At 44.4% G+C, this 24,355-nt stretch overlaps 4 protein-coding genes across 5 annotated transcripts; 2 read left to right on the forward strand and 2 right to left on the reverse strand.

Moving 5' to 3' along the window:
- Nucleotides 1–11: 11 nt before the first annotated feature.
- LOC133162303 (rootletin-like) lies at nt 12–13,403 on the forward strand. Of its 2 annotated transcripts, none has more exons than XM_061291420.1 (37): nt 12–151; nt 1,773–1,896; nt 1,966–2,111; nt 2,553–2,744; nt 2,825–2,908; nt 3,550–3,641; nt 3,717–3,882; nt 3,966–4,072; nt 4,137–4,364; nt 4,455–4,545; nt 4,801–4,887; nt 4,977–5,180; nt 5,368–5,567; nt 5,647–5,829; nt 5,916–6,060; nt 6,123–6,269; nt 6,336–6,566; nt 6,652–6,845; nt 6,913–7,040; nt 7,106–7,275; nt 7,357–7,536; nt 7,620–7,754; nt 7,826–7,969; nt 8,052–8,290; nt 8,354–8,513; nt 8,688–8,855; nt 8,953–9,376; nt 9,450–9,613; nt 9,706–9,826; nt 9,902–10,065; nt 10,282–10,497; nt 10,669–10,893; nt 10,970–11,119; nt 11,217–11,417; nt 11,495–11,626; nt 12,054–12,227; nt 12,311–13,403. In XM_061291420.1, the coding sequence occupies exons 3-37, from the start codon at nt 1,977–1,979 to the stop codon at nt 12,395–12,397; spliced, it is 5,868 nt and encodes a 1,955-aa protein (XP_061147404.1). In that variant the 5' UTR covers nt 12–151; nt 1,773–1,896; nt 1,966–1,976; the 3' UTR covers nt 12,398–13,403. The 2 variants fall into 2 exon arrangements, with proteins under 2 accessions (XP_061147404.1, XP_061147403.1); XM_061291419.1 differs by lacking the exon at nt 12–151 and adding an exon at nt 1,343–1,547.
- Nucleotides 12,948–16,892, reverse strand: mfap2 (microfibril associated protein 2). Its single transcript, XM_061291468.1, has 9 exons — nt 16,776–16,892; nt 15,425–15,482; nt 14,818–14,865; nt 14,700–14,723; nt 14,454–14,543; nt 14,334–14,375; nt 14,172–14,259; nt 13,779–13,852; nt 12,948–13,713 (listed from the first exon to the last, which is right to left on the reverse strand). The coding sequence occupies exons 2-9, from the start codon at nt 15,453–15,455 to the stop codon at nt 13,607–13,609; spliced, it is 504 nt and encodes a 167-aa protein (XP_061147452.1). The 5' UTR covers nt 15,456–15,482; nt 16,776–16,892; the 3' UTR covers nt 12,948–13,606.
- A 424-nt stretch (nt 16,893–17,316) lies between these two features.
- Nucleotides 17,317–20,079, reverse strand: sdhb (succinate dehydrogenase complex, subunit B, iron sulfur (Ip)). Its single transcript, XM_061291452.1, has 8 exons — nt 19,923–20,079; nt 19,257–19,390; nt 18,826–18,911; nt 18,571–18,707; nt 18,165–18,281; nt 17,985–18,086; nt 17,746–17,868; nt 17,317–17,678 (listed from the first exon to the last, which is right to left on the reverse strand). Exons 1-8 carry the CDS (start codon nt 19,992–19,994, stop codon nt 17,598–17,600), a joined length of 852 nt encoding a protein of 283 aa, XP_061147436.1. The 5' UTR covers nt 19,995–20,079; the 3' UTR covers nt 17,317–17,597.
- Nucleotides 20,080–21,324: 1,245 nt separating this feature from the next.
- mrpl20 (mitochondrial ribosomal protein L20) lies at nt 21,325–23,996 on the forward strand. Its single transcript, XM_061291470.1, has 4 exons — nt 21,325–21,535; nt 21,690–21,800; nt 22,035–22,112; nt 23,443–23,996. The coding sequence occupies exons 1-4, from the start codon at nt 21,449–21,451 to the stop codon at nt 23,614–23,616; spliced, it is 450 nt and encodes a 149-aa protein (XP_061147454.1). The 5' UTR covers nt 21,325–21,448; the 3' UTR covers nt 23,617–23,996.
- The last annotated feature ends 359 nt before the right edge of the window (nt 23,997–24,355 follow it).

The raw sequence follows: 24,355 nt of genomic DNA on the forward strand, positions 1-24,355 counted from the left end.
CCCCGGAAAAAGAGGTCAATTCGGAAGCAGACGATTGCGGCAGTGAGTGGCTGCAATTCTACCGCGGATGTTACGTTCGTTGGCTGGATGTGATTTGCTGCGGTCCATTCCCAAGAAATTCGGAAGGTCGACGTTTAAATTGCATCAATAGGTGAGCAACGATGATGTCTGCGACCTGCCTGCACATGCGCATTATCGAGCAAGGCTAGAGCGCGTTTCCACGATGCTTTTGTTTCAGTCCATCGCTAGCATCCACATAAAATAAGTTAAACTGAAGTTAGGTGATCGCCACATGGTTTCATAATTACAGCTCAGCTCACGCTGCATCTTTTCACTTAATGAACGCGTTAACTACATTTTGGTTGTTACCGATTAGATGCAAACCCATATAGTTGCAAACCCATAATGTTGTTCCCTTTTGTGCCATGTTTCATATGGGAAGTGCACGCCCAATGCAACGTTTTCTTTTTTTTTTGCTTCTCAATGGGGTCCACAGATGCTTACATTTGAACGTGTCCCACATTGTTGTGTTTTGGATCCTTTGCTATTTCCTCTGCAAATCCAGTGTGGGAGTACACTTCTTACACTTAGTTGGGAACCTTTGGATTGTTATATTAGATTGAGGGTGGTCTTTTCAACCTTGGAATTCAGGGTGCACGTAGTTGTGATAGTGAAGTCAATTTAAATAAAGAGGCATGCTCACAATCAGGAAAAGTCAAATGCATGCAAGTGTTAAAGCCAAGCGGGGGTCTAGGTAGGGGGGGGTCTTGTATTGACACAATGATCTTTTGTTGGTCACTATGACAATCCGAACAATGTGGTGTAGAGATCCTCGCTCTTAACTTCACATTTAAGTTCCTTTTACAGAGAACTGTTAGAAAGTTGTTGAGGCAAGTATTGATGTACATCAATGGATAGATACTTCATTCATTCCTTGAAGGAAATTAAAGTGTCACAGTAGCAATACTGGCAAATATAGTATATGTACTAATATATTATTGTAAAGAAATATTTGTACTTCCACTTTATGCAAATGAACAATAAAAGAATACTAAATGATCATCTCACCGAAAAAGTCAACATATCAGAACAGAGAAATATTTGCACTAGGAAAATAGCTCACATACCTTACATACCAAAATTAAAAAAATACATTCTGTATTTGAAATAAAATCTTTTTCTACTAAAAGATCGTCTGGTAAGTGTGACCCAAAGTTATTTCTATTCTAGTTGAACCCTTTGTAGTGGGTCTGTGGGCTCGTCCATGCACGGCAGGAGAGGGGAAGTGTGGGGGGGGGTGGAGGTAGAGGGCTGTGTCTTTTAAACCTGCTAATCCTGCTGCCCTCAATCTGCGTGGAGGAGGCAAGCAGGACACACACGTCTGCTTCTGACACTCTTGGCTCGGCTTCAACACCTGATTCAAATCGATATTTCTTTCTTAAATCCATCGGAGTTAATTGTTTTGGGGAGGTTTAAACATGTCTGCTGCGACGAGTGCAGCAGAAAACACGGACAGCGACGCCAACAAATTGGAGTCGGTGATACAAGTGAGCGCCACTTGAACCTCACATGCACACACACGCACGCGGCAAGCATGGCTTCATACGTGTGTACCTGATTGCATTTGTCGTTTCATTGCAGCCTAAATCGACATTCCACTGTCATCATCACTATTCTGTGTTGCTTTGCGTTGCCCTGAGCTACATTGCTCAATGTTGGCTGTGTGTCAGATCTCCAGCTCACAATTTCATTTGCAAAATGTTCCTCATCAGAGGCTGGAGGAGAGCGTTTTATCCGAGGAGAAGCTGACTGTCCGCGGCCCCTCGCCGGATGCCCCCCCTACATGTCTACCGGCAAGAGTTCGTGAGATTGTCACAAAGAACCTCAACGAGAACTGTGAGTGCTCTCCATTAAAATGAAAACGTTTTTTGTTTGTTTTTCATGTACTTGTTCTGCTCGTTCTAGCTACAGGGGCCATGTCCTCAGTCATGTCCCTTCAGGAGGAGAACCGGGTCCTTCAGGGAGAGCTGGCCAAGCTGGAGGACCTGCTGGCACACAGCAGAGCCGACCGCGACGAGCTGGCCATCAAGTACAGTGCCATCAGCGAAAGGGTAAGAAACCCGGCGGATATCTATGCGTGACTCCGAAAGTGCCGTATGTGAAAATAACATTCTCTGCAGCACATTGTTTAGTGTTTTTTCTTTTTTTGCTCTTTCTTTGTCTGAGATTTCGTGGTCTCCCAGGTAATGGTGCCTGGAATGAACTGAAGTGCACTGTTGCTATGGTGTTTGTTGCCAGGGGCGACTATAAACAGGGGCTTCAAGTCATTTTGATGGTGGTCTCTTGTTGGGAGGGGCACAGAAGCTAATTTTGAGTTAAACATCACCAGAGGGAGCATTCCGACAAATGCTGCATGCACAGGCCTCAGTGTTTGAACACACTTTACATTCAAATGAGATCCTAATATTTTTTTTATTGGCACTTTGAGTTAAGTGACATAAAAATAATGAAGTGAAAATGTGTATTTCTTATTTCTTCCTCACGACATACAGCTGGAGCAGACGCTACGTTTCGATTCAAGTGACGGCGACCGCGATTCCCCGGAGTCTCGCAGCCTGGCTCAGCAGAATGTGGACCTGCGCAGGCGGCTAGATGAAGAGCAGGTGGCCTACAAGAGAAAACTCACCGCATATCAGGAAGGTCAGCAGAGGCAAGCGCAGCTCGTGCAGAAGTTACAGGCTAAGGTTTGTATTAATATCTAGCTGCATCTTTGTATGTGATGTGGTTCTGAAGGCCGTTGCTGACGGATGTGCTGTGACTTTAGGTGCTTCAATATAAAAAGAGGTGTGGAGATCTGGAGCAGATGCTGCAGCAGAAGTCGGCAGAGTTTGAAAAACCTAGGCTAAGTGTAAGCCGCTTCACCACTTCTATTATATAATATACAATATTTTGTGTTGTTATTGCTATGGGCTTCATGTTAAAAAATAAAATAGTTGTAATAATTGCAAAAAAATATTCAGACAAATCTTGGTTTTATTACCAATCACACAAATGTTCTATAGGTGCACATGCTTTCCTTTAAACTTACATTAAAGCAGTGCTTCTCAAATAGTGGGGCGCGCCCCCCTTGGGGGGCGCGATGCTATTCCTGGGGGGGCGCATGTGACCCTGGGGAACAGGCTTTTTTTTTGGCAGTACTAGAATAAAGTGTAATTGCGAATCTTCACAGCAGGGGGCAGTGGCGCTCTCATTATTACTTCTGTGACGTTTGCGACAGTGCAACATTTTACGACTTACAAGACAAGTTAGGATAGTCACGGTGGGGAAGGGGGGGCGCGAATAGTTTTCTTCTTGCTAGGGGGGGGGCGTAACAGAAAATAATTGAGAAGCACTGCATTAAAGGGACAGTGTGTCAATTTTCTTTGCAACCTAGTGGTGAACTAATAGAATGCAACCACCTAAATTCAAAGCATCTGCATTTTTCTACATTTCACACGCAATTGAGTAACGTAAACCACAGCTAAAATAAAATCATGTTTTCCCAATTAGGATACCAGTGAAACATCAAATGGTCGCTCTCCAGACGAATCAAGCAGCAACCTGGAGGATGCCTTAATTCGTCTGGAAGAAGAACAACAGCGGTTGGTGTCTATCGAAGACTCACTTCTATTTCTTTTCAACCCTGTCTCAATACATTTTGCGAATTCTATTCTCAGGAGCAGCAGTCTATCTGCGGTGAATGCCATGCTAAGGGAGCAGCTGGAGCAGGCCAGTTTGGCCAATGAGGCACTCAGCCAGGACATCCGCAGGCTCACTGCTGATTGGACGAAAGCCCGAGAGGAACTGGAACAAAAGGAATCCGACTGGAGGAGAGAGGAAGAGGTGGCGCAAGGATGCTTACCAAGCATGTTTGATTTTACAATAAGCGACATTTTTCTTTCTAACTTCTGTGATTCTTCTCTCAGTCTTTCCATAGTTACTTTAGCAGCGAGCACAGCCGCCTGCTGACATTGTGGCGCCAAGTGATCGGATTTCGAAGGCACATCTGTGACCTGAAGAGTGCCACTGAAAGGTATGGAGATGTCCATGCAAGCCTTTGCACCATCTCCACCTCTGTCCATCTCTCCACCCCACAGAGACTTGTCCGACATGCGCCACGAGCTAGCTCAGGCGTCGCACTCCGCTCAGTTGTCCTGCACGGATCTGTCTGCCACATTGAACGCCAGAGAGGGAGGAACCGCGCTGGCCTTGGAACGCGAGAAGGCTCTCAGGATCCAAATGGAGCTGCAACTGAGGGAACGAGTGTCTGAGATGATGAACCTTCAAGCCAGGACGGATGCAGAGAGAAGCGAGGTCAACCTCAGGTCAAAGGCTGCTTTCAAGTGCTATCAAAAGTGAGGAACCTGTTGTGGATTTAAATGACCAATTTTGTTATTTCGTATCCCAATTAATAGATTGTCGGACTCCGTGCGCGAGGGGGAAAGACTTAAGGGCAAAATTGAGGAGAAGGAGAGAGAGCTCGTCCTTCTGTCCAGGAGGCTTGAAGTGAGTGGACACTGCTGCAGACATTTAATTAAAAAGATTTACCAGTTCCAGGAATCTATTTGGGGTTGGATTTGTGTAAGTAAAAACGCATATAAACATTTTTTTTTTTAAATATTTGATTTGTTTTCTAAATAAATGACATTTTTTAACAAAATCCATACTGAAGAAAAAAATATATATATCATTTTTAATATCACAAAATATTTATGAAATCTTTAGATTGTGATTGTACCTTCTCGATGATTTTGCCTCCAGGAGCAGAGCAGCAATGACGGGAGTGACATGCAGCTGATGAGAGCTCACACTGAGACTCTATTGGACACACTGCGTGACATCGCTCAAGTGAATCTGCTACACACATGGCCATGTCATCACACCATTAGGATGAATCTTCATCATACTATTGATTTTTTTTGTTTTTGTTTCTCTAGACGGTGTTGACAGACGCAGAGTCATCAGAAGCAGATCAAGACAACTCTGTGGCCCCGCTGGTGGCCTTTATCCACAGCTCCTCCCCTGCCGCTTCTTTTCGCAGGTCATCTTCTCCATCAAGGCTGACAACGCTTTCTGCTCCCTCGGAGGCGACTCTGTCGGCGCTACGCTCGGCGGTCACGCACAAGACGCTCCAGCTGCAGGTGACATGGTGACGTACATGGTCGCAACATTAGGTACACTTGCAGACATTTATGGGATTCAAAAGAAGAGCTGTATCAAATTGCGTATTCGCACTCGCATATTGGTAAATGAATTTCTCTTTGAAGTAACATTTCGTAAAAGAAAAGGACATTACTCGTTTTTGCCTTACGACCTTTTTGTCATCAGGATGCCCGAGGGCGTTTGCTGTCTGCCCAGTCCTCCATACAGCAATTACGAAAGCAGCTCGCTGAGTCCGATTCAGCCCGACGAGAAGCTGATCAACGACATCAAACGCTTCAAAGAGAGCGAGACGCTGCTCAGCGAGACAAAGACACCACGCAGCGAGAAAAGGATCGCCTCAGGCAGGAGAGAGACACGCTGGCCAGGTTCACACATTTCTTATCAATTTATTCCAAGTCTGGGTTAAGTCAGAATCCTAAATCAAATGTATCATCACTACTCCAGTGAGAAAATGAGCTTGGAGAAGAGCATGACGGCAGCTCAGAGCAACAATCAGACTCTGCAGATGGACTGTGAGAAGCTGCAGCTGCTTCTGACATCCACTCAGCGGGAGAAAGACCACCAGAGGGAGGAAAAGGAGGCTGCCTTCTTGGAGAGGGACCGGGCCAAAGCTGAGGTTCAGAGGATGTAAGTAGGCCAATTGAAAGTGAGACAGTTTTGCGCCAATCCGCAAAGTTGTAAATGGTCTTTTTTTTTTTTTATGTGTCTGTTAGTCAGAAGCAATGGGACCAGAGCGAAAGCCGAGCGTCTGCCCAGCGTGGTGAGCTTTCTGCAGTGAGGGAGACTCACCAGCAGGCGGAAGTTACCAAGCAGTTGCTGGAGAGGGAACGAGCCCAACTTTCTGAATCACTCGCTCGGGTATGCACGTGATTGGGCCATTTTGGTGATCCTGTTTCTAATTCTTGTTTGGTGTCTTTCAGGCTGAGAGCAGCAATGCAGAATTCTCTCTGTTGATCAATAAGCTTCAGTCTGAGGATGGAGCGCTCAGGGACTCTTTGGCCAAAATGGCCAGCATGAATGAAGCGCTGTCTCAAGATAAAACCGATCTCAATACCTACATACTTCAGGTAGACCACAAATTTATTTATTAGGATATCCCTTCATGGAATGTTGATGAAGATCTCTCTGACTAGCTGGAGAGCGAGAAGGCCCTGCTGCAGACTCAGAAACGTGAAGCCGAGCAGGAGAAGCTAACTATCAGAGATGAGCTGGTCCGGTTGGAGCAGGACCGGATGGAGCTGGACTCCTCCCGCATCACTCTGCGTCAGTCCCTGCAGGATACTGAGATGACCCGTGTGGGGATGGAGGCGGAGCTCCAGAGCCTCAGGAGTGAGAGACTTAAGCTCCAAGAGAAAGTCACACAGGTATAGATTCTGTCCTTCAAATTGATAAATAATCAAGATCAAGTTTCAGTCAACATCATCAGTTTGGCCTTCTACTTCCTGTCAGCTTTGCAATGAGGTGACCTCCTTAGGTTCTGAATTAAGCCTCGCCAGAGGAGAAGGCCAGAGGAACGAAGCAGCCTTGGAGGAAGCCGGGCGCAGTCGAGTGGAACTAGCCCGAGACAAAGCATCTCTCCTCGTCCAGCTGACGGCGTCTGAGAGAGAAAACAGCGCGCTGTCTGAAGAACTGTCCTCTTACAGGTGCGTGCTTACAATCTGGGAATAATTTTGTCTTTTGTAACCTTGGTGTTTGATTTAACCCGGGTAGGTCGGAGCGGGAGTCTCTGGAGAGCAGCTTGTTTGAAGCGCAACATCAGCTTGCTCAGATGGAGTCCCGCAGGGAGCAGCTGGAAACAGACAACCAGAACCTTCGAATGCGCGCTGACACGGCAACAGGTGAGCTTTTTGCACTTAGTGGGGATAGACTTCACATTTTATTTTATTTATTACATAATTTCCAGTTGAGCTGCGGCGTGCTCGTTCGGAGGCAGAGAACGTCCTGGCTCAAGCTGAGCGCGACAAACAAGTTCTGACTCAGACACTGAACGCAGCACATCTGGAGGCTCAGCAAGCTTTGCGCAAGGCCACCTGCGAACATCAAGAGGAGGTGGAGAAACTTGTCGCCGAAAAGGTGAGCTCATTTACATGTTGATAAATAATGTAACAAATCAGTATTACTGAATATCATCATCATCGTTTGTGACATCCACAGGAAGCCATTCGGAACAGCCTGACGGTGGCCCATGACGGCGCTCTGAGGAAGCTGAGGCAAGAGGTGGAGGAAGAACTTCGGAAATCACAGAGAGAGAAGGAAGAGCTGCAGAATGATCTGAGGAGTTTCCTGCATGATCGAGATCAGAGTCTGCTGCAGGCGGAAACGGAGAAACAGCAGGTTAGTTTTACACTCGGACACGTAATGGTGGCTGTAATTATTTTGGAAAAAGGGAAGACACCGTTTTATGTTCATCTTTCCAGGCTCTGTCGCTAAAGGAATCTGAGAAAGCAGCGCTGTGTGAAAGAGTATCCAGTCTACAAGCCGAGTTGTCAGCTTTAACTCTCGAGGCCGAGCGCAAAACCAGAGAAGCGGCTCTTTGCAAAGAGCAGGAACAGGTTAAAAAAAAATTGCATTATTGTGATTTTTTTTTTTTTAAATACTTACAAATAATTTTCATTTACTGCAGGTCAGAGTCAGCACTCTAACAAGCGAGTTGCAGGAGCTTCGGTCTCAGCTGGAGGATGCGTCGGCTCTCCATGAAAAGGATCTTCAAAGTCTGCGAGAGACTCTTCACGACTTTCAGTCACGTGCCGATGGTGCTGTCAAAGAGGTAGACAAAGTCACTGAGGAAAAATTTTGCGTTCGACTCTCGCCTCGGTGCGTCTGTTCATTTTCTTTCCTTCTCTCGTCAGCTCGACAAGTGCAAAGCTTCTCTGGCCGTCAGCGAGGAGAGTCGGGACGAGCTCAGACGAGAGACGCTGGAGGCCGAGCGGCGTCTCAACCAAGCGCTGGACGAGGCGGAAAACTACAGAAGGGAAGGCACGGAACTGCGTCGCAACCTGAGCGACGTCTCCAAGGAGAAAGAAACCCTCAGCCAGTCCAACTGCCAACTAAGAGAAACGCTGCGGGGGGCAGAGACGGAAAGAATCAGGTGAGCGCAGAAAAGAAGGTTCCTTTTTGGATATTTGTGTCAGTATGAATTTTTGTTGGTCAGTGTGAAGCGACAGTGCGAGGAGAAGGAACAAAGACTGCTGGTGCTGCAGGAGAATTTCTCATCCTCTCAGAAGGAGGTGACGGAGCTTCGCAGCTGTCTCAGGGAAGTTGAGAGGTCACGGCTGGAGGCGCGACGGGAGCTGCAGGAGCTGCGCAGACAAGTGAGAATTATTTGATTATTATTTACATAATAGTTAAATTCAGTTAAATTGAATTTTGTCTAACTTTGAAGGCTGTATTCTCATGCTGGGAATCCCCCCGCCCAAAATATTCAAATGGCTTGTTGACAGGAAGTTAAAGACAAAGAAAAGCATTTTAATAATATGTCTTTCCAGCTGAAAATCCTGGATGGAGAGAAAGATCAGAAAGACAGGGAAGTGGCCGAGCTTCAGACCCGCTTGTCCTTGGAGGAGCAGCGTGAGGAAGAGCGAGCGAAAGACGTTTTTACACTCAAGCACAAGTTGACTGAAGCTGAAGCTGTTCAAGACTCCCTGAGGAGAGAGGTGAGGATATGGAAATTATTTAGTTTAGACTATACAGTCAACATCCTTAGCGTCATCTAGACACCAGGAAAAAAACATCTTTACGTGTTCCTTTCAGCTCACCCTGTTTCAGAAGCGGCTGGCCGAGTCCGAGTCCGGCTGGCGGCTTTCCGAAAGAGAATTGACCGCTCAGCTCCAGGAGGCCCGAGGCTGCGAGAAGAAGCTTCAGGACGAAGCCAAGAACCTGACGTTGCGCGCACAATCGGCCCAAGACTCTGCCGGCACGTACAGCCTGCAGCTGAGTGAAGCCCAGGGCCGCCTGGCCGCCACGGAGGCGGAGCTAATGCGGGCCGAGGCCTCCAGGAGGGACCTGGAGTTTCGTCTGAACGGCCTCCAGTCGGCGCTGACCAGAACGCTGGGCATTGGCGCCGGAGGAAGAGGGGTCAGAGGGAGGAGCCCTGGAAGCAGCTCTGCATCACCCAGCCCCATGTCACGCCATCACAGCATCTCACCGTTGCGCTCCTCTCTATCGCCCCCCAAAGGTATCAATGTGCATTAAATCAGATGAACCTGCATCATTTTCAGCGATTTAAATGTCGTGTTGAATTATTACAGAATTTAAGACAAGCACCCCTGACAATACTCTGGGCTCCGGGGCTGGTTCTCCTGAAAGGGGTGCCACACCTCTTCCACTCTCCCAGTCAGAGTTGGACCCTGACAGTCTACGAAGTGGTCTGAAGGAATTCCTCTTGGAACTCCGTGAAGCACACAAAGAGCGGGTAAAGGGGGAAAAAAAATCGACTTGTTCCGATGGATAGATGGAACAATACGCCAGTGGTCACATTGTTGAAATACACATCTTGTTTTAAAGGATGACGCTCTGTGTCAGTTGGGCGCCATTCAGCGAGAGGCGGATGAGTTGAGGGCCGATCGAGATTTGGCTCAGAGTCGTCTCGCTCATCTACAAAAAAACTTGCAAGACTCCCAAGAAGGTGTGCGTCTGCTTATCACTACTGCCTCTTCATTTCATAAGCTCACAAACAAATGTTGCCTCGGTGTGTGCATAGGCAAGCGAGGCGTGGACGAGCGTCTGACGCACGCCCAGCTTCAGCTCCATCAGCAGGAGGAGGCGGTGAGGAGAGGCGATAGAGAGAGAAGGATGCTCGCCGACCGGGTGAAGGAGCTGGAGCGTGTGCTGCAGGCCTGTGAGGCGGAGAAGAAGCACACACAGGTACACGCACCGGATGAACACCACACGACACTCAACAACAATATGTGATGAAGATTACACAATAACAGCAGATGGCTTTCACCACGTGTCGCTTCATGCTATGCTCTCCTTATGTCTTCTTGTGATGCCAGAAAACAACAAAAATAGATTTTTTTGTATGTTTTATGAGCTTAACTGGAAATTAAATGGATTGTTTGGTCATTTATGTCCTTCCAGGAACAACTGGATAAGCAGCGAGCGACCGAGGTGCGTCTGGAGGCTGAGCGGAGGCGCCTGCGGGAGGCGCTGGAGGCGTCCGAAGCGCGGGCCACCCGGGTGGAAGTGGGAAGGCGGAGTCTGGAGGGCGAGCTGCAGAGACTCAGACTGAGCCTCGGAGACCGGGAGGCCGAGAGCCAGGCCTCCCATGATCGCCGTGACGCTCTGCTCAAGCAGGTGCAGTTAAATCCTTTATTTGTTCGATAAATAACATTGTTATTTTTTTTATGTTGTTTGTTGCTAATATTTTAGCAGCGCACTTATGTATACAAATAAGGTAGCCAAAATATAAAAAAAAAAAAAAAAAATTATCTCTCAAACTTTATGGTTATCTTATCTCAATTACAGATAGCAGATGGAGAAGGCCGAGTGTCCGCGCTTCAGACGGAAGTGGAGCGACTGAGTCAGGCTCTGCTCAAAACCGAGGAAAACGAAGCTCTGCTGCGGGAGAAGAACGCCTCCCTCAACCAGAGTCTTCAGGAATTGGTGGCTGCTCACGGCAGCGCTCAAAGCCGCCTGACTTCTCTTCAGAAGGCTTTAAGTATGACAGAGCAGGAGAAACAGCACCTCCAGGTGGTTGCAAATAAAAGCTGTGAGGACAAAAAAAAAAGTTGCGCACGTGCTCATCTGATCATTCAATCTCCATCAGGAGCGAATCGATGAATCCCGGTCGTCCTTAAGCGAAGCCAGGCGGAACATGACCTCCCTCAACGAGCGCATGCACAGCCTGCAAAGTGAGCTGCACCAGAACCAGCTACAACGAGAGCAAGTGGAGGCCGAGTTCATCAAAACCCAGGAGGTGGAGATCATGTTCACTCATTCCATCATCGTGACCTCCGTGTTTTATCTATATAACTTCTCAAATGTCGTCTGTGTTAACGTTCATTGCGCGGCAGTCTTTACGTCAGCGATCGGCCAGTCTCGCTGAGGCTCAGCGCGGCGCCCAAGCGGCACAGATGGAGCGAGCCACGGTGGAGGAGCGCCTACGCGCTCTGCAAAAGGCCGTGGCCATGCTGGAAACGGAAAAAAAGGATGCCGAGAGGCAGGCTGTGAGATTGGAGAAGGATAGAAATGCCCTGAGGAATACGCTTGATAAGGTATCGTCTCCCGAGATGAGGCTTTTGCAGCTATTTCTGTATGAGAAGTCTTAGAAATGAAATGCATCCCGCCTCAGGTGGAACGTCAGAAGTTGAAAAGCGAAGAGGGCACCATGCGGCTTTCGGCCGAGAGAAACCGCTTGGATCGCTCCCTGAACACGGCAGAACAGGAGCTGCAGGAAGCCCAGCAGCAGATCCTCATTCTGCAGGTACATTTTCATGTTCAGGTCGGAATGGAGTTCAAAATACACACTTCCTGGGTGTCTCAGATGTCATCAACCATTTGTCCATGTTAATAAACTTCAGTGTCACACATTTGTGCTAATAGTACGCACCAAATGACATCAAGTGTGAAATGTAAACGACGGACCTCCTGTTTTATTCAATACGTGTTGATTAAAAGAAAAAAGATGGCAATGTCGTCTTATATGCCGAAGGTGGTTCACAATGGCTGGACTGTAACACAATTCAGTCCTTCTTCTTTATACTTCACAATGAATCCCCCGGGCCTTCATTAAGGATGATGTCATCCGGCCCCTTTTTTTGTTTTATAGACTCGCTTAATGTTCTGCCTTTGACGCCAGCCTTTGTCTGCCTTCTCTTTCTCAACGTGTGTGGGTGTGTTGTCATGAGTAGACACAGATGGCTGACATGGAGCATTCCCAGAGCGTGTGTGAGAGTTTGGTCAGGCAGCGTGATGAGACCCAGCAGGAGGCCGAAAGACTCAGGGCCAGTTTCAGGGACCTGGAGAGGACTCTGGGATCCCGGGAACGCACGCATCGACACCGGGTTAAAGGTCTCGAGGAGCAGGTAGAGTCATTTTGTCAAAATGAAAAAAAAAATACATTCTTTAATGGATGATGTAGTGACAATTCTTCTTGTCTATCCTGGAGGTGTCGACCTTGAAGGAGCAGTTACTACAGGAGATGAAACGGCGACAGCCTTCACTTCCGTCCTCATTTCTTTCAACGACCACCTGAGAGAGCAGTAGCAGCGGCCCGATCCGGTCACCATCAGGGAAAAAAACGTCTTCACCGGTGACCCAAGGCAAAAATGTGCACTCACATGCCACAATATTAGGTACATTTGGTGTACCTAATGGAGTGGGCGCTAAGTGAATTACAGCCTACCTGCCATTTGAATGAAGTATAAGCTATTTATCTTTCACATTCCCATGAATAGAAGGAAGAGCTGCAATACCATTATTTTAGTACTAACAATAAAAAGTCATGTGCTTTGGATGACTATAAAATCCTATTTTTTTTTAATTATGATTAATTCAATGGTATTGGCTCACTGTGTAAATTCTGCAAGGCTTTCCCAAATTTACAGATTAAAGCCAGATGGTTCCTCTCCGTGACATAATTTTAGAAATATACATCCTATGTTGTCAAAAGGAAATCTTGCTAACAAAAAAATGGGAACTTTTTGGGTCCCAACATTAAGTTTGGGGAACTCTGTGATGATTAACACTGACACATGTACAGTATATATGTAACATTGAATAAACACTCAGTCACAAGCCAAAAATCAAAACAAAAAATATCTTTTATTATCTTTTAATCGTGATTTTCAAAGCAGCAGTATAGCGCTTTGGGAGAAGTTTTCTCAAAGCATTTTTTGCACACTTGCTGCAAAAAGCTGAGGTCATCTTCTTGGCTGATGTCAGTGACTGCTTTGAGTGAATGACTTCTTTTTTTTCTTTTAAGTACAGTATAAGAAAACAACAAGCGATTAATACGGCCGGTACAGTATGCCAAAAAAAAGAGATCTCCGCAGCTGGTCGCATCTCTAATACAGCACCAGTGTGATGAGTTTATAGCACCAGTGATTTGTACAATCATCAAACATTCTTTGGAGTATATTGATCCCATACAAACAGTTGTACATGTGAGAGAAGGGGCGGGGCTAAAGATGGTGCGTGACAAATGGTATGAGACATTATAGCAGTGATTCCCAAATACAAGCTCGTACGGAAGAAATATTTGATCAATCCAAAAAGTATTACTGACTTAGTAGAAATTTGTTGATCTATTATACCAGCGACCTATCATGACAGCCAAACTAAATTTTTCCGTGAGCCACGTGACAAGTAAGCTAATATGTGCCTTGGGTTAAGAAAGGTTGGGAAACACTGCTTAAGGTGAGGAAGGAAAAAAGTGGATTTAATGTCTCCAAGGGGGTCTCCATCAGCAACCACCACCGCAGCTCTTCCCACAGCTCGCCCCCACGGACCCGCAGTGGCCGCTCACCGCCGCCACACCGCAGCGCGAAAACTGGTCCCGGCATAGATCCGCTACACACGGGTGAGTTAATTCCCAGTCAGAATACAAAATTAAAAACCAAATGTAATGAACTGACCTCTGAGCAGCTCTTCATGTGCACACACGGTCCTCACACACACCTCCCTGTTGATGACGTACACACGCCTCAGACTGCAAAAGCAAAGAGAAGAGATCAAAAATCCGGATGAAATTTTGTTGATGAAAAAGGATTGTCTTATTTTGAAAGCTGATTAAATCAAGAAGTCGTCTTAAGAATCCGTGGATGGAAGGTTTCTAACTAAATTGGTCTGTGTGGCGTTTGCATCTGTGACTATTTAGTTTCCATCCAAACTGAAATCCTTGAGGCCATGTCGGCTGACTGAGTTCAGATGGACTTTCTGGCTAATAAATTGAAAATAAATAATGACATGGTTTGGGGATGCTCGGCTGAATAGCTCATTGTGGTTAAGCGTTTCCACGTGCGACCTACCTGTAAAAGCAGAGACTGTTCAGGCATTGCTTGCATGGTTTGTGCACGGAATAAAGTCTAGTGCAAGGATACTGCTCCTCTCTGCAATCTGGAAGTCCGACATACACAACGTTTACTAAGAAAAATTCCTCCATGCATAGTTGATAATTTTTTTCTTTTTACCAAGAGGTCCGGGCTCTGTGGGCTCCGTCTCCAAATCATTCTCTGATATCCATATGAAAAGAAAAGAAATCTCAGAGTCTTTCTCCAGATGGAAATTTAAAGCTTTAGCAGACATAGTACCTGTTTTTTCTGGACGGATCACGGGATCCACTCGAACCTGCTGCTGGAAATTTCCGGCAACAGAATCGTGATTCTCAGAATAGGAATTCTCTGAACGGAAGGAAACAAATTATTTTTAGTTACCATTTGAACTGTACTTGCACAATCTAATGACAATTTGAAACTCATACATAATATTATTGAGCACTTTAAATCAAAAGTTAAATATAATCGCATAATGCATGGATGATTCAAATTATGCTTTACCTGGGAAATAATCACCGTAGTCCTCTGAAAAAGAAAACAACACATAGATCAACACTTTTGAAAGCATTTGTGTTGCCAAAGTACAATCAATTTTGATTACAGTATTTCGTAAACTCACCAATAAAAGGAATTGGTTCCTGGTACTGGACTTGGGCAAGCAGCACAACTGTTGATGATTCACAGACAGGAGTGATCAACAATAGTTTATGATTATTTAAATTCATTAATATTTCTGAATCAGTTGCTCACTGTGAGTGTGTTTGACTCAGAATGATCATAGAAAACATGATTTATTTCAGTAGTTCAATTTAAAAAGAGGTATTACAGGAATTAATTTCCTCTAATATTACTTTTGTCACTAAGGCCAATTCTTACCTCATTTTTTACATTACAGAACATCATGACTGATAGTGATGAAATATTTAAATTTATTGAGCTATTGAATTTTTGTTTGTTAGCTGTGAGCTAAAATAATAAAAAATTATGACAATCTACAAACACGGTTCCGGTACTCAATTGCATGAGTAGCTCACGGGCCTATTCTAAAAATAGAACTGCGCTTCAACATACTAAGAACTGTTTGCAATACTAATTAGTTGTTCAGTTCCATGAGAAAGTCAAAATATCAAAATAATGTTTTACAGTGCTTGTTTTGAATCTCATTTAATTTTGTGAGTGTAGCAAATGTCCTTCCTGTCACTTTATTAGGAACAAGGTGTCGTTACCTGGCATGCAGAACAAGAGGAGGGCTCTCATGGTCACTCTGGGAGGAAGTCAGACTCACTGTGGAGAAAAACAAAATGGATAAACGTAAGCAGCAGCAGTTTTGATTTTTGCCTTTGTGTCCTTTGTGACCCCCAACTACACAGAGCCCCCCTTCACCCCCTCTACTGGCCCCAGCTAAAAAAAAAAAAAATTAAGGGGGGTTATGACAGCAAGAATGTCGAAAGTCTTTCCTTGCTAAGAACAATCGCTCTGTTTTCCCACTTTCCCCCCTCTCTGCAGCAGACAGTCTGGGGCTGCATTCCAGGAAAAGAAACAGTGGACCCCGTCACCCACTCTCTCATCACCCCCTCCCTCCCTCCTTCTCGCCGTCTGCGTCCACATCCCTCATTTCGCCCCCCTCCCTGTGTTTGTCCCCCCCATTTTCTTCATGCAACCAAATGGTCTCCTGTTCGGGTAGAGAACCTAAAAACACCAAAGGCACCAACATACGTGAATGACATCATTGAAATCAATCTAAGGCTGTCTCCTCCTTCTAACGCTAATGATGTTGTTTTTCTACAATGTGGAAAAATGTTGACGCTCCTCCTACAGTTTCTCCACTATACTGTACGTCATCTACGCTACATTAAGCATCTGGGATTTTTTTTTTCTTCCTCATTGGATGCTTGTTGCAAATTTTGGAAAGTTTTTTTTAGTTGTGTTGTCGACAATATTGTAATTGTGGGATGCACAGGTTAAGTAAAATCTAATGTTTTGGACACACTAGGTAAGCACGCACAAACGGGCAAATTCCAATGGTGCATCACAGTGGCATCAAAGGCCATATGCTTTCACAGCACACATCTGGGAGCTATTAATCCCCCGCCCGTCCCCCCTTCTCCATCCCCTTCCTCACCATAGACCTCCACAATACACCCCCCCCCCCCCCCCCACATACACTTATGAACTAAGTTCTCAGGACAGAAACCGAACATTGAATACGCTGAAAGTGAAGCTTTTCTTTGTAATTTCCAGCTAAATGAATTAAAACCTGACTTAAAAATCTCTTTCCCTCCCACCCCATCTATTTGCCCTCATTGACCCCCTTGTCTGGTAGTTTTCCCCCCTTGGCAAACTGGCAGGGGCTTAACTGTAGCCCCTCCTCCCTGCACCCTCCCCCCCCCACTCCCCAATGAAAACACACGCCCACATGACCCCAGCACCTCCATGCAAAGCAGTGTGAAGAAGTTAAATTTATTAAATAAAACACACAATCAGTTGATTTCGTTTTCCAACTTCAGTTGAGTCAAGCACACTACAAACTCCAAATGCATGCAGATGAGATTAAACAGAGGAGAAGTGCCCACTTACCAAAACTGGATCAATGTGCTGCGACTGTCCTCCACCTTTGTGCACCCCGTGAGTGCTGGAGGACTTTACAGCGCCACATTGCACCACCCCGCATGTCGAGTCTCCTCCCCGTCCAGCCTCCCTCCCGTGCATGCATGCGAGCAGGCCCCGCATCTGGATGCACCAAAAGCTGCACCTAAGCAGCTCATTGACAGACCATAATCAGTAAATTTGAAAACAGATGTGAACCAGGGGAAATTAACTTAAAAAAAAAAAAAAAAGTTTATAGTCATCCCAACTGAATCCTCTGTTAGATTTGCATATTCAGAGTCACTGGTTGAAAACTTAAATTCTGCCAAAACGAGCAGCTGATTATCTGACGCTCACTCTGAACAATGTTGTCATTTCTCATGACAATAGTTTGGAATTGGCATTTTTACTGCTGTTCTGCATAAATGGGACTGACAATTACGTGTCAATTTTCCCTCTTTGGCGGCAATTTCTGTCGAAACTCACTTCCACTCGCCCCCCGCCGAACAAAAGACAACAAGAAAACAGCAGCTGCATACTATTTCATAAGATTTATTTTCAGGAAAGGGAGTGTTGTATGATCTGGAAAAAAACATTCACACACTATGTCCCTAGCAGCTGCAAAGTCAAAAAACAAAACCAGTTATGCCCCACAGACACACTTAGACAAATGTCAAAAACAGCTGCGCATAAATTTCATCAAGCAACCTTTGTGCGTGTTTGAGAGATGAGCGTACAAGGTCAACAGACATCAAGAAGCACGTTTTGGAATCAATGACATCATTTAATGATATACAGAGAACACCTGAGTGTTCAAACAGCAGCTGCGTTCTTCTCTTTATAGGTGGCCATCATCTTCTTGATCTCCGCTATGGCTTTCCCGGGGTTTAGACCCTGGGAGGACGACACAGGAGGCAGTTAAGTGTTATGCTGTCTTTAGCCCGAAGGTTAGCCGCATTACCTTGGGGCATGTCTTGGTGCAGTTCATGATGGTGTGGCAGCGGTACAGAGAGAAGGGATCCTGGAGTTTGGAGAGACGCTCCTCCGTGAAGTCGTCCCGCGAGTCGATCATCCAACGATACGCCTGGAGAACGACAAGTAACGGACACCACATTCACATGCATGAGGCGAAATGTTCTTCCGCGAGAATCAAGCAGAGCTTGACGGGACAGATTTTGGCGGCGGGACCATAGGACATACCTGCATGAGCACGGCAGGTCCAAGGTATTTGTCCCCGTTCCACCAGTAGCTGGGGCAGCTGGTGCTGCAACAGGCGCAAAGGATGCACTCGTACAAACCGTCCTGTGCGAGACAAAAGGACATGAGATCCAGCGTCATTGGACTTGTGCAATGTGAAAGCAGAAATGAGGAAGGACTTGCCAGTTTCTGTCTGTCCTCCACAGACTGCGTGTACTGCTGCTTCCCCTCCTGGGACTCGTCCTTCTTCTTCAGGTAGGGCTCAATTGACTTGTATTGAGCGTAGAAGTTGCTCATATCCTGTGGAGCAAAACACGGTTACTTGAAATATTGCCTTCCATTTAATATTTTTAATCTATAGATTATGTTCTACTTTATGTGTACCTAAATGTGGTTTTGATGCCAATTTAATTGTTTGCCTTTTTCCTAACACATCCGGCTTTCGAGATGTGATCATTTTTACTATAATTCAGTGGACGTTGCGTGACTGCTTCGAGCATGCACACAACTGACTCCATTATTTTAAGAATAGCTATAGTTGCATGCGTCTCTCTACTAAATATTCATTGCTTGAATGATTTTAACTTACAGGCACCAGGTCTTTGACCACATACATATGTGGAAGGGGGTAAATCTTGGTTGGTTTGCTGATGTTACTGTCAATCTTGTTGAGGCAGGCCAGCGTGTTTCCACCATTGATGTTCATTGCACACGAACCACAGATGCCTGCATTGCATTAACAAGGTTTTCTTTGTTGTTCTCCCCCCCCCCCCCAAAAACAATGAGGAATAACAGACACAATGTTTATTGTGTGATGGCAAACTTAAATCTTCAAAAGACACACCTTCTCTGCAGGAACGACGGAACGTCAACGTGGGGTCCATTTCATTTTTGATCTTGATTAGCGCGTCAAGTACCATTGGGCCACATCTGCAGGAAAGAGAAAGAAAGATTTTAAATGCCAAAACGTCTTGCATGTTCGGAACCATTATGGCACAGAACTGTTAGTGAGTTGCCAAGTGGATTTAAAAAGCTGATGAAAAGGTCACAGCGTTCAAAGCTAAATTCACATGAACACTTCTTCACCTTGACAGTTCATGCTTCAATTTCATAATAACTCTGTGACAAATCAAATAATTGAACCTCTTAGGCCGATTACAACCTGTTCAGCGGGGTGATTTCTGGGTGAGACCAAATTTGGATGTTCCACTGTATGTAGGACAATACTTAATGCTCTGCAGCTGTCGCAGACTCGGATCTGGGTCACCTACGTACGTGTTTAAGTCGATGTCGAAGGTCTGCATGCGAGGTTTGTCTCCTGGAGTGTCTGGGTCCCATCTGTACACCTGAAACTTCTTAATCCGCGGCTGTGCTGCTGGAGCGGCAGCTGTCTGTGCGTAACGCACCGCCTGCCATGACATTAGGCAATAGTTATTACAAATAAACAACAATAAAAAGTAAACGGTGGGATACACTAAAGACCAACTCTGAGTGAATCAAGACTAATACTTTATATTAAAACAATATCCCTCCAGACGTGACTACAAACCAAAAAGCTATCTGTTGAAACTTGGGTTTAGAAACCCCCCCCAGATATGACAAAGTGCTAATTTGGAGTCTAGACAGCACATAGGCTAAAAAGTACGACAGGCAAAGAAAACAGTAATTTACCTATATTAATATTTAATATTGTCCAATTATTTAGAGATCAAAAAATTATTATGCATTTAAAATTCTGTGTTCCCCCTTACTTTTTCTTCTATAAATAAAGAGAATGATGTCAAGCTAAAAAGAAGTTAATGGTAGGTTAGCTAATGGCTAGTAGCAGGCAGCCTGCGTAATCAGTATTCCACGATTGAACGGAGTTACACAAATTCAAGGCAATAGTCTCTAACTTGGAGGGATGGAAAATAAGACATTTGTTGACAATTATGAACATACCACTAAACCAGCTGAGGAGCGAAACGTCAGGACACCACAGCGGCTCAAGGACGTGAGACTACCTACGGACATTTTGGTGTTTCTATTTTGACCTTAACTTCCTCGATGTCCCACATTGCACCGCGGCATTGTCACGAGGAAGATGGGAGCGCTTGCGTTGGATGACGGCATCGCCCAGATTACACAAATAAACATCCTAATGCAATAAAATACATGGATATGGAAGTTTATCTGTGCCATCGGATTTTGAATTCGAATTTGTAGCACTGAATTTTTTTACATCCTATTTTTAACACTGAATTTTTTTTTGCATCTAAATCAGACTTTGAATTTTAAAAGCCATCGAATTTCTAGCACTGAATTTTTTTTTCCTAAGACATTTTTTTCAATGTCTCAAAAAATTCAGTGTCAAAAAATTCAATGTCTTAAAAAATTCAGTGTAAAAAAATTCGACATCTCAAAAAATTCTATGTAAAAAAATTCAATGTCTAAAGAAATTCAGTGTAAAAAAATTCGATGTCTCCAAAAATTCAGTGTAAAAATATTCAGCGCGGACATCCGGGGTAACCAAGGGAGAAGTAATCGATCCCTGTATCAAATCATCCAACGTTCAGCCAATCAAGTTACGCTTCATTGGTCATGTGACGTCGAAACAGGAACGTCGTGAAGTTCAAGTTCATTACAGTATTACAGTATTAACTGTTAGTATTACAGTATTAACTGTTACTGTTACCTTTGAACTTCACGACGTTCCTGTTTCGACGTCACATGACCAATGGAGCGTAACTTGATTGGCTGAACGTTGGATGATTTGATACAGGGATCGATTACTTCTCCCTTGGTTACCCCGGATGTCCGCGCTGAATATTTTTACACTGAATTTTTGGAGACATCGAATTTTTTTACACTGAATTTTTTTAGACATTGAATTTTTTTACATAGAATTTTTTGAGATGTCGAATTTTTTTACACTGAATTTATTAAGACATTGAATTTTTTGACACTGAATTTTTTGAGACATTGAAAAAAATGTCTTAGGGAAAAAAAAAATTCAGTGCTAGAAATTCGATGGCTTTTAAAATTCAAAGTCTGATTTAGATGCAAAAAAAAATTCAGTGTTAAAAATTGGATGTAAAAAAATTCAGTGCTACAAATTCGAATTCAAAATCCGATGGCACAGATAAACTTCCATACTATGGACTCAATATATTGCGGGGTAACAAGAGCAACGACGGGGTATTTGCACTTTCGGCAATCTGTTGCATTGAATAATAATGAATGCAATGAATTTACCATGCAAAAAACAGATTTCCCAACCCAATCCGAATGTATTTATACAACTCATTTAAAAACCAGTTAGCGCCTGACGTGTTTTACGGGGTTTCATGGCATCAAAAACAAGCGCACCTCGCCGTACCATTTGCGTGCAGCTTGTCTCTGTAACACAGTGTAGCGCGTGGATTTAGCGTAAGGTCATCTCAACACCGTGGCCTCGTTTTGTGTAAGACTTCTCTGACGATCCAAAAATGGTATTCCTGTCATTGTCCAGATGGATTAGAAGCCGCGGACCCGACAGATATTGGAAAGTTCAAGAACTTCTCAAGCATGCACGGGTAAGACAGCAACGTATTCGATTTACGTTTGTTACACGTGCCTGTGATCGTCCTCTTGTTAGTTGTCCCCAGAAATGACGCGCCGAGACTCAAACATGTCTCTAAAATGGGCGAAATCATCATATATTCTTGACGTTTTTTTTTTTTTTTTTAGCATTTCAGAGGAAGAAAGAACCGTTGTTACAGTCTGGCTGTACGAGCTGTCACGAGGGCGTTTGTTTACGCTACTAAAGGACGCCAGCTGAAAAAACGCAACATTAGAAAGGTGAGCTCTTCATATTTCGTTATTCAACTTTGGGAACCGCCCACTGGAATCTATGACAAGATTTCTCTCAACAAATTATGCCTATTCATCCTTATAAATGAAGACTTTTTGGGATTCTGTATGTATCTCGTGAGTGAAAGTGGTAATGTGTGCGAAAGTGCATATTGCAGGCAGCTAGATGACTTGATGTGGGTTTGTATCAAACAATCATCCGTCCTGTTTTTCCTACTTCAGCTTTGGATCACCCGCATTGCCGCAGCTTCCCGGGAGCACGGAATGAAGTATCCTGTACTCATGAGCAATTTGACTAAGGTTAATCTTTTTGAATTTCACGTTTTTTTTTCACTCCATGAAATAGCACTCACAACTGTTTAATTTTTTTCCTAAATACAACATAAAACCACAAACATACAAAATGTATGACTCTTGTCAATGAAAACCGTTAATTTTTTTAAAGCCATAATATAAAGCAGGGGTCCTCAAACTTTTTCCTGTGAGGGCCACATAACCTTTCCCTTCTCTGATGGCGGGCCGGTGTCAGTTTGTAACAGAAAAAGTGTGACGATCGTAGGGGAGCTTAAAATTTTTATTGTTTTACAGAAAGCCACCCATAACCAAATAACGGTTATTTAATAACCCTTTCCAGGTTCTTTACAGAAAAAAAGTCAGGAAACAAATAATAACACTATTAATGAAATAAATAATAACTAAATAACCCTCTCTGAGTTCTTCACAGAAAAAACAGGAAATAAATAATAACTAAATAACTCTCTCTGGGTTCTTCATAGAAAAAAAAACATGGAACATTAACTTTCTGTTGTGCCATGCACAATCTTAACAGATAAAAGTTCAGCTCAGTTGTCAGAGCAGAACCTCTCTGACACATATGAGCAGTCTCTTAAAGTTCTTGTGTTGATTCCTTATAATCCTTTTGTAGGTTCCAGTAGGCTTGTAGACACCGCTGTCTTTTTTGTTAAAGTTTGATAGTGCGTCATAGTCTGGGGTAAAATTTGTTGTGGCAATTCTTAGGCGAGATCCGAGGTGTTGGTCCGTTTACCTCGATCTTTGAGGGTAGATGTTGACGTTCATGTGGCTGAACGTCACGTCGCGTACGTCGAGCCAAATTGGCCACTCTCTTTTAAACGCTCGGCACTGTGTTCACCTTGCTTTTCCTTGGGCGACATTTTAACGGAAGGATTCCAGGGGAAGGTTTGTGGGTGGCTTTAGCGCAAAACTGCATCTGAAAGCTCAGCGCGCAAATTACAAGAATGCTGTCGTCACAGCCCACGCTCTAAATTCGGGACTGATACAAATAGAGCGCGAGTGCACCATGTCCGTACACGCACTTGTGAGTGTGCACCGAGCTTTCTGACACGGCTTCCGGTAGTAAATGCGCAGGCGAGCGCTTCCCCATCTACTGGGGAAACGCAGTCATTGCAGGCAAAATGAGCAAAAAAAAAAAAAAAAAGTTTAATAATACAATTTGTTCAGGGTTGGCGGGCCGGATTAAACGGTCCGGTGGGCCGTATCCGGCCCGCGGGCCGTAGTTTGGTGACCCCTGATATAAAGTATGATACAGCTCTTTTATTGGATCTCATTATATTGTGCAATACTAATGTTATGTCTGATCTTTTATCTACAGAGCAGCGTTCAACTCAACCGACGTGTTATCAGCGACCTGGCCATCACAGAACCTCGTTCGTTCCTGGCCTTAGCCAAGCTCGCCAGGACCCGGCAGCAAGAAGGCTTCTTTGTAGCGTTGGGTGACGGCAAAGAACCTCCTGGTGTCTTCTCCCGTGTTGTTGTGCAACAGTAATGGATGCACTACTGGTCCCAGTTCTGTGGAAATGTTTAGTGGATACATGATTTATTTAATTTAGTTTTTTTAAGTTGTCATTTGCAGCATAAGGGATTTAAAAAGTTTTGTTTTGTGAAACTATCAATAATGCAAGTGTATTATTGGTAAATGATGAGATGGTGAATTTTTACAACTCTTATTTAGAAGCCTTCTCACTGCAATTGTGTTTAGGAACAATTTGATGTCATACCAAATCATGTGTTTACTTAAATTCAACAATTACTCTTGATGGTGCAAACCTGAAATGTCTCGTCATCATTTTTCTCCTTATGTAAATATTTATTTCTCAGGATTGTCCTTTGAGTGTTCAGTTATTATTAAAAACATTTTGATATACACTGGAGTGTTTGTGCATTTTTAATGGCAGTTTGTATTATACAGCTTAACACTAGGATACTATTGTTGAATTGCTTCACACTCTGAGTCGAAATCAAAGCGACATATTAATTAAATGCAAACAAAGCAGCTACCGAGCACAGCAGAACCAAGGGCATCACAAAGTCGAATGTTTGACTTTCAGTCAACCGGCCTGATGTTCAGTTATATATACTAACGTAACGGTAGTTCGTCCCACTACGCTTGCCGTATCCTGTCTGGGTGGGGTCCACCGTATGACCTCCACACATAACAACCACTGAACAGAAAGAATACTGAATCCTAGCCAATCCTTGTCGTTGTTAGTTCATGATACCGGCCA

This window comes from Syngnathus typhle, linkage group LG11, assembly GCF_033458585.1.
Source record: "Syngnathus typhle isolate RoL2023-S1 ecotype Sweden linkage group LG11, RoL_Styp_1.0, whole genome shotgun sequence".
NCBI classification, from domain to species: domain Eukaryota; kingdom Metazoa; phylum Chordata; class Actinopteri; order Syngnathiformes; family Syngnathidae; genus Syngnathus; species Syngnathus typhle.

Bases quoted from the DNA above. Each gene is read 5' to 3' on its own strand.
- LOC133162303 (XM_061291419.1), top strand. From the start codon at position 1,479: ATGTCTGCTGCGACGAGTGCAGCAGAAAACACGGACAGCGACGCCAAC. The intron at 2,909-3,549 runs GTAAGCCGCTTC...TTTCCCAATTAG, and splicing joins TTGAAAAACCTAGGCTAAGT to GATACCAGTGAAACATCAAA. The intron at 3,883-3,965 runs GTGGCGCAAGGA...TTCTTCTCTCAG, and splicing joins ACTGGAGGAGAGAGGAAGAG to TCTTTCCATAGTTACTTTAG.
- mfap2 (XM_061291468.1), bottom strand. From the start codon at position 15,455: ATGAGAGCCCTCCTCTTGTTCTGCATGCCAG. The intron at 14,376-14,453 runs GTACTATGTCTG...TATGGATATCAG, and splicing joins GATCCGTCCAGAAAAAACAG to AGAATGATTTGGAGACGGAG. The intron at 14,260-14,333 runs GTAAAAAGAAAA...TCGGACTTCCAG, and splicing joins CACAGAGCCCGGACCTCTTG to ATTGCAGAGAGGAGCAGTAT.
- sdhb (XM_061291452.1), bottom strand. From the start codon at position 19,994: ATGTCCGTAGGTAGTCTCACGTCCTTGAGCCGCTGTGGTGTCCTGACG. The intron at 18,282-18,570 runs GTAAGTTAAAAT...TTTGCTCCACAG, and splicing joins TGGTCAAAGACCTGGTGCCT to GATATGAGCAACTTCTACGC. The intron at 18,087-18,164 runs GCAAGTCCTTCC...TGTCTCGCACAG, and splicing joins TGGAGGACAGACAGAAACTG to GACGGTTTGTACGAGTGCAT.
- mrpl20 (XM_061291470.1), top strand. From the start codon at position 21,449: ATGGTATTCCTGTCATTGTCCAGATGGATTAGAAGCCGCGGACCCGAC. The intron at 21,536-21,689 runs GTAAGACAGCAA...TTTTTTTTTTAG, and splicing joins AACTTCTCAAGCATGCACGG to CATTTCAGAGGAAGAAAGAA. The intron at 21,801-22,034 runs GTGAGCTCTTCA...TTCCTACTTCAG, and splicing joins AAAAACGCAACATTAGAAAG to CTTTGGATCACCCGCATTGC.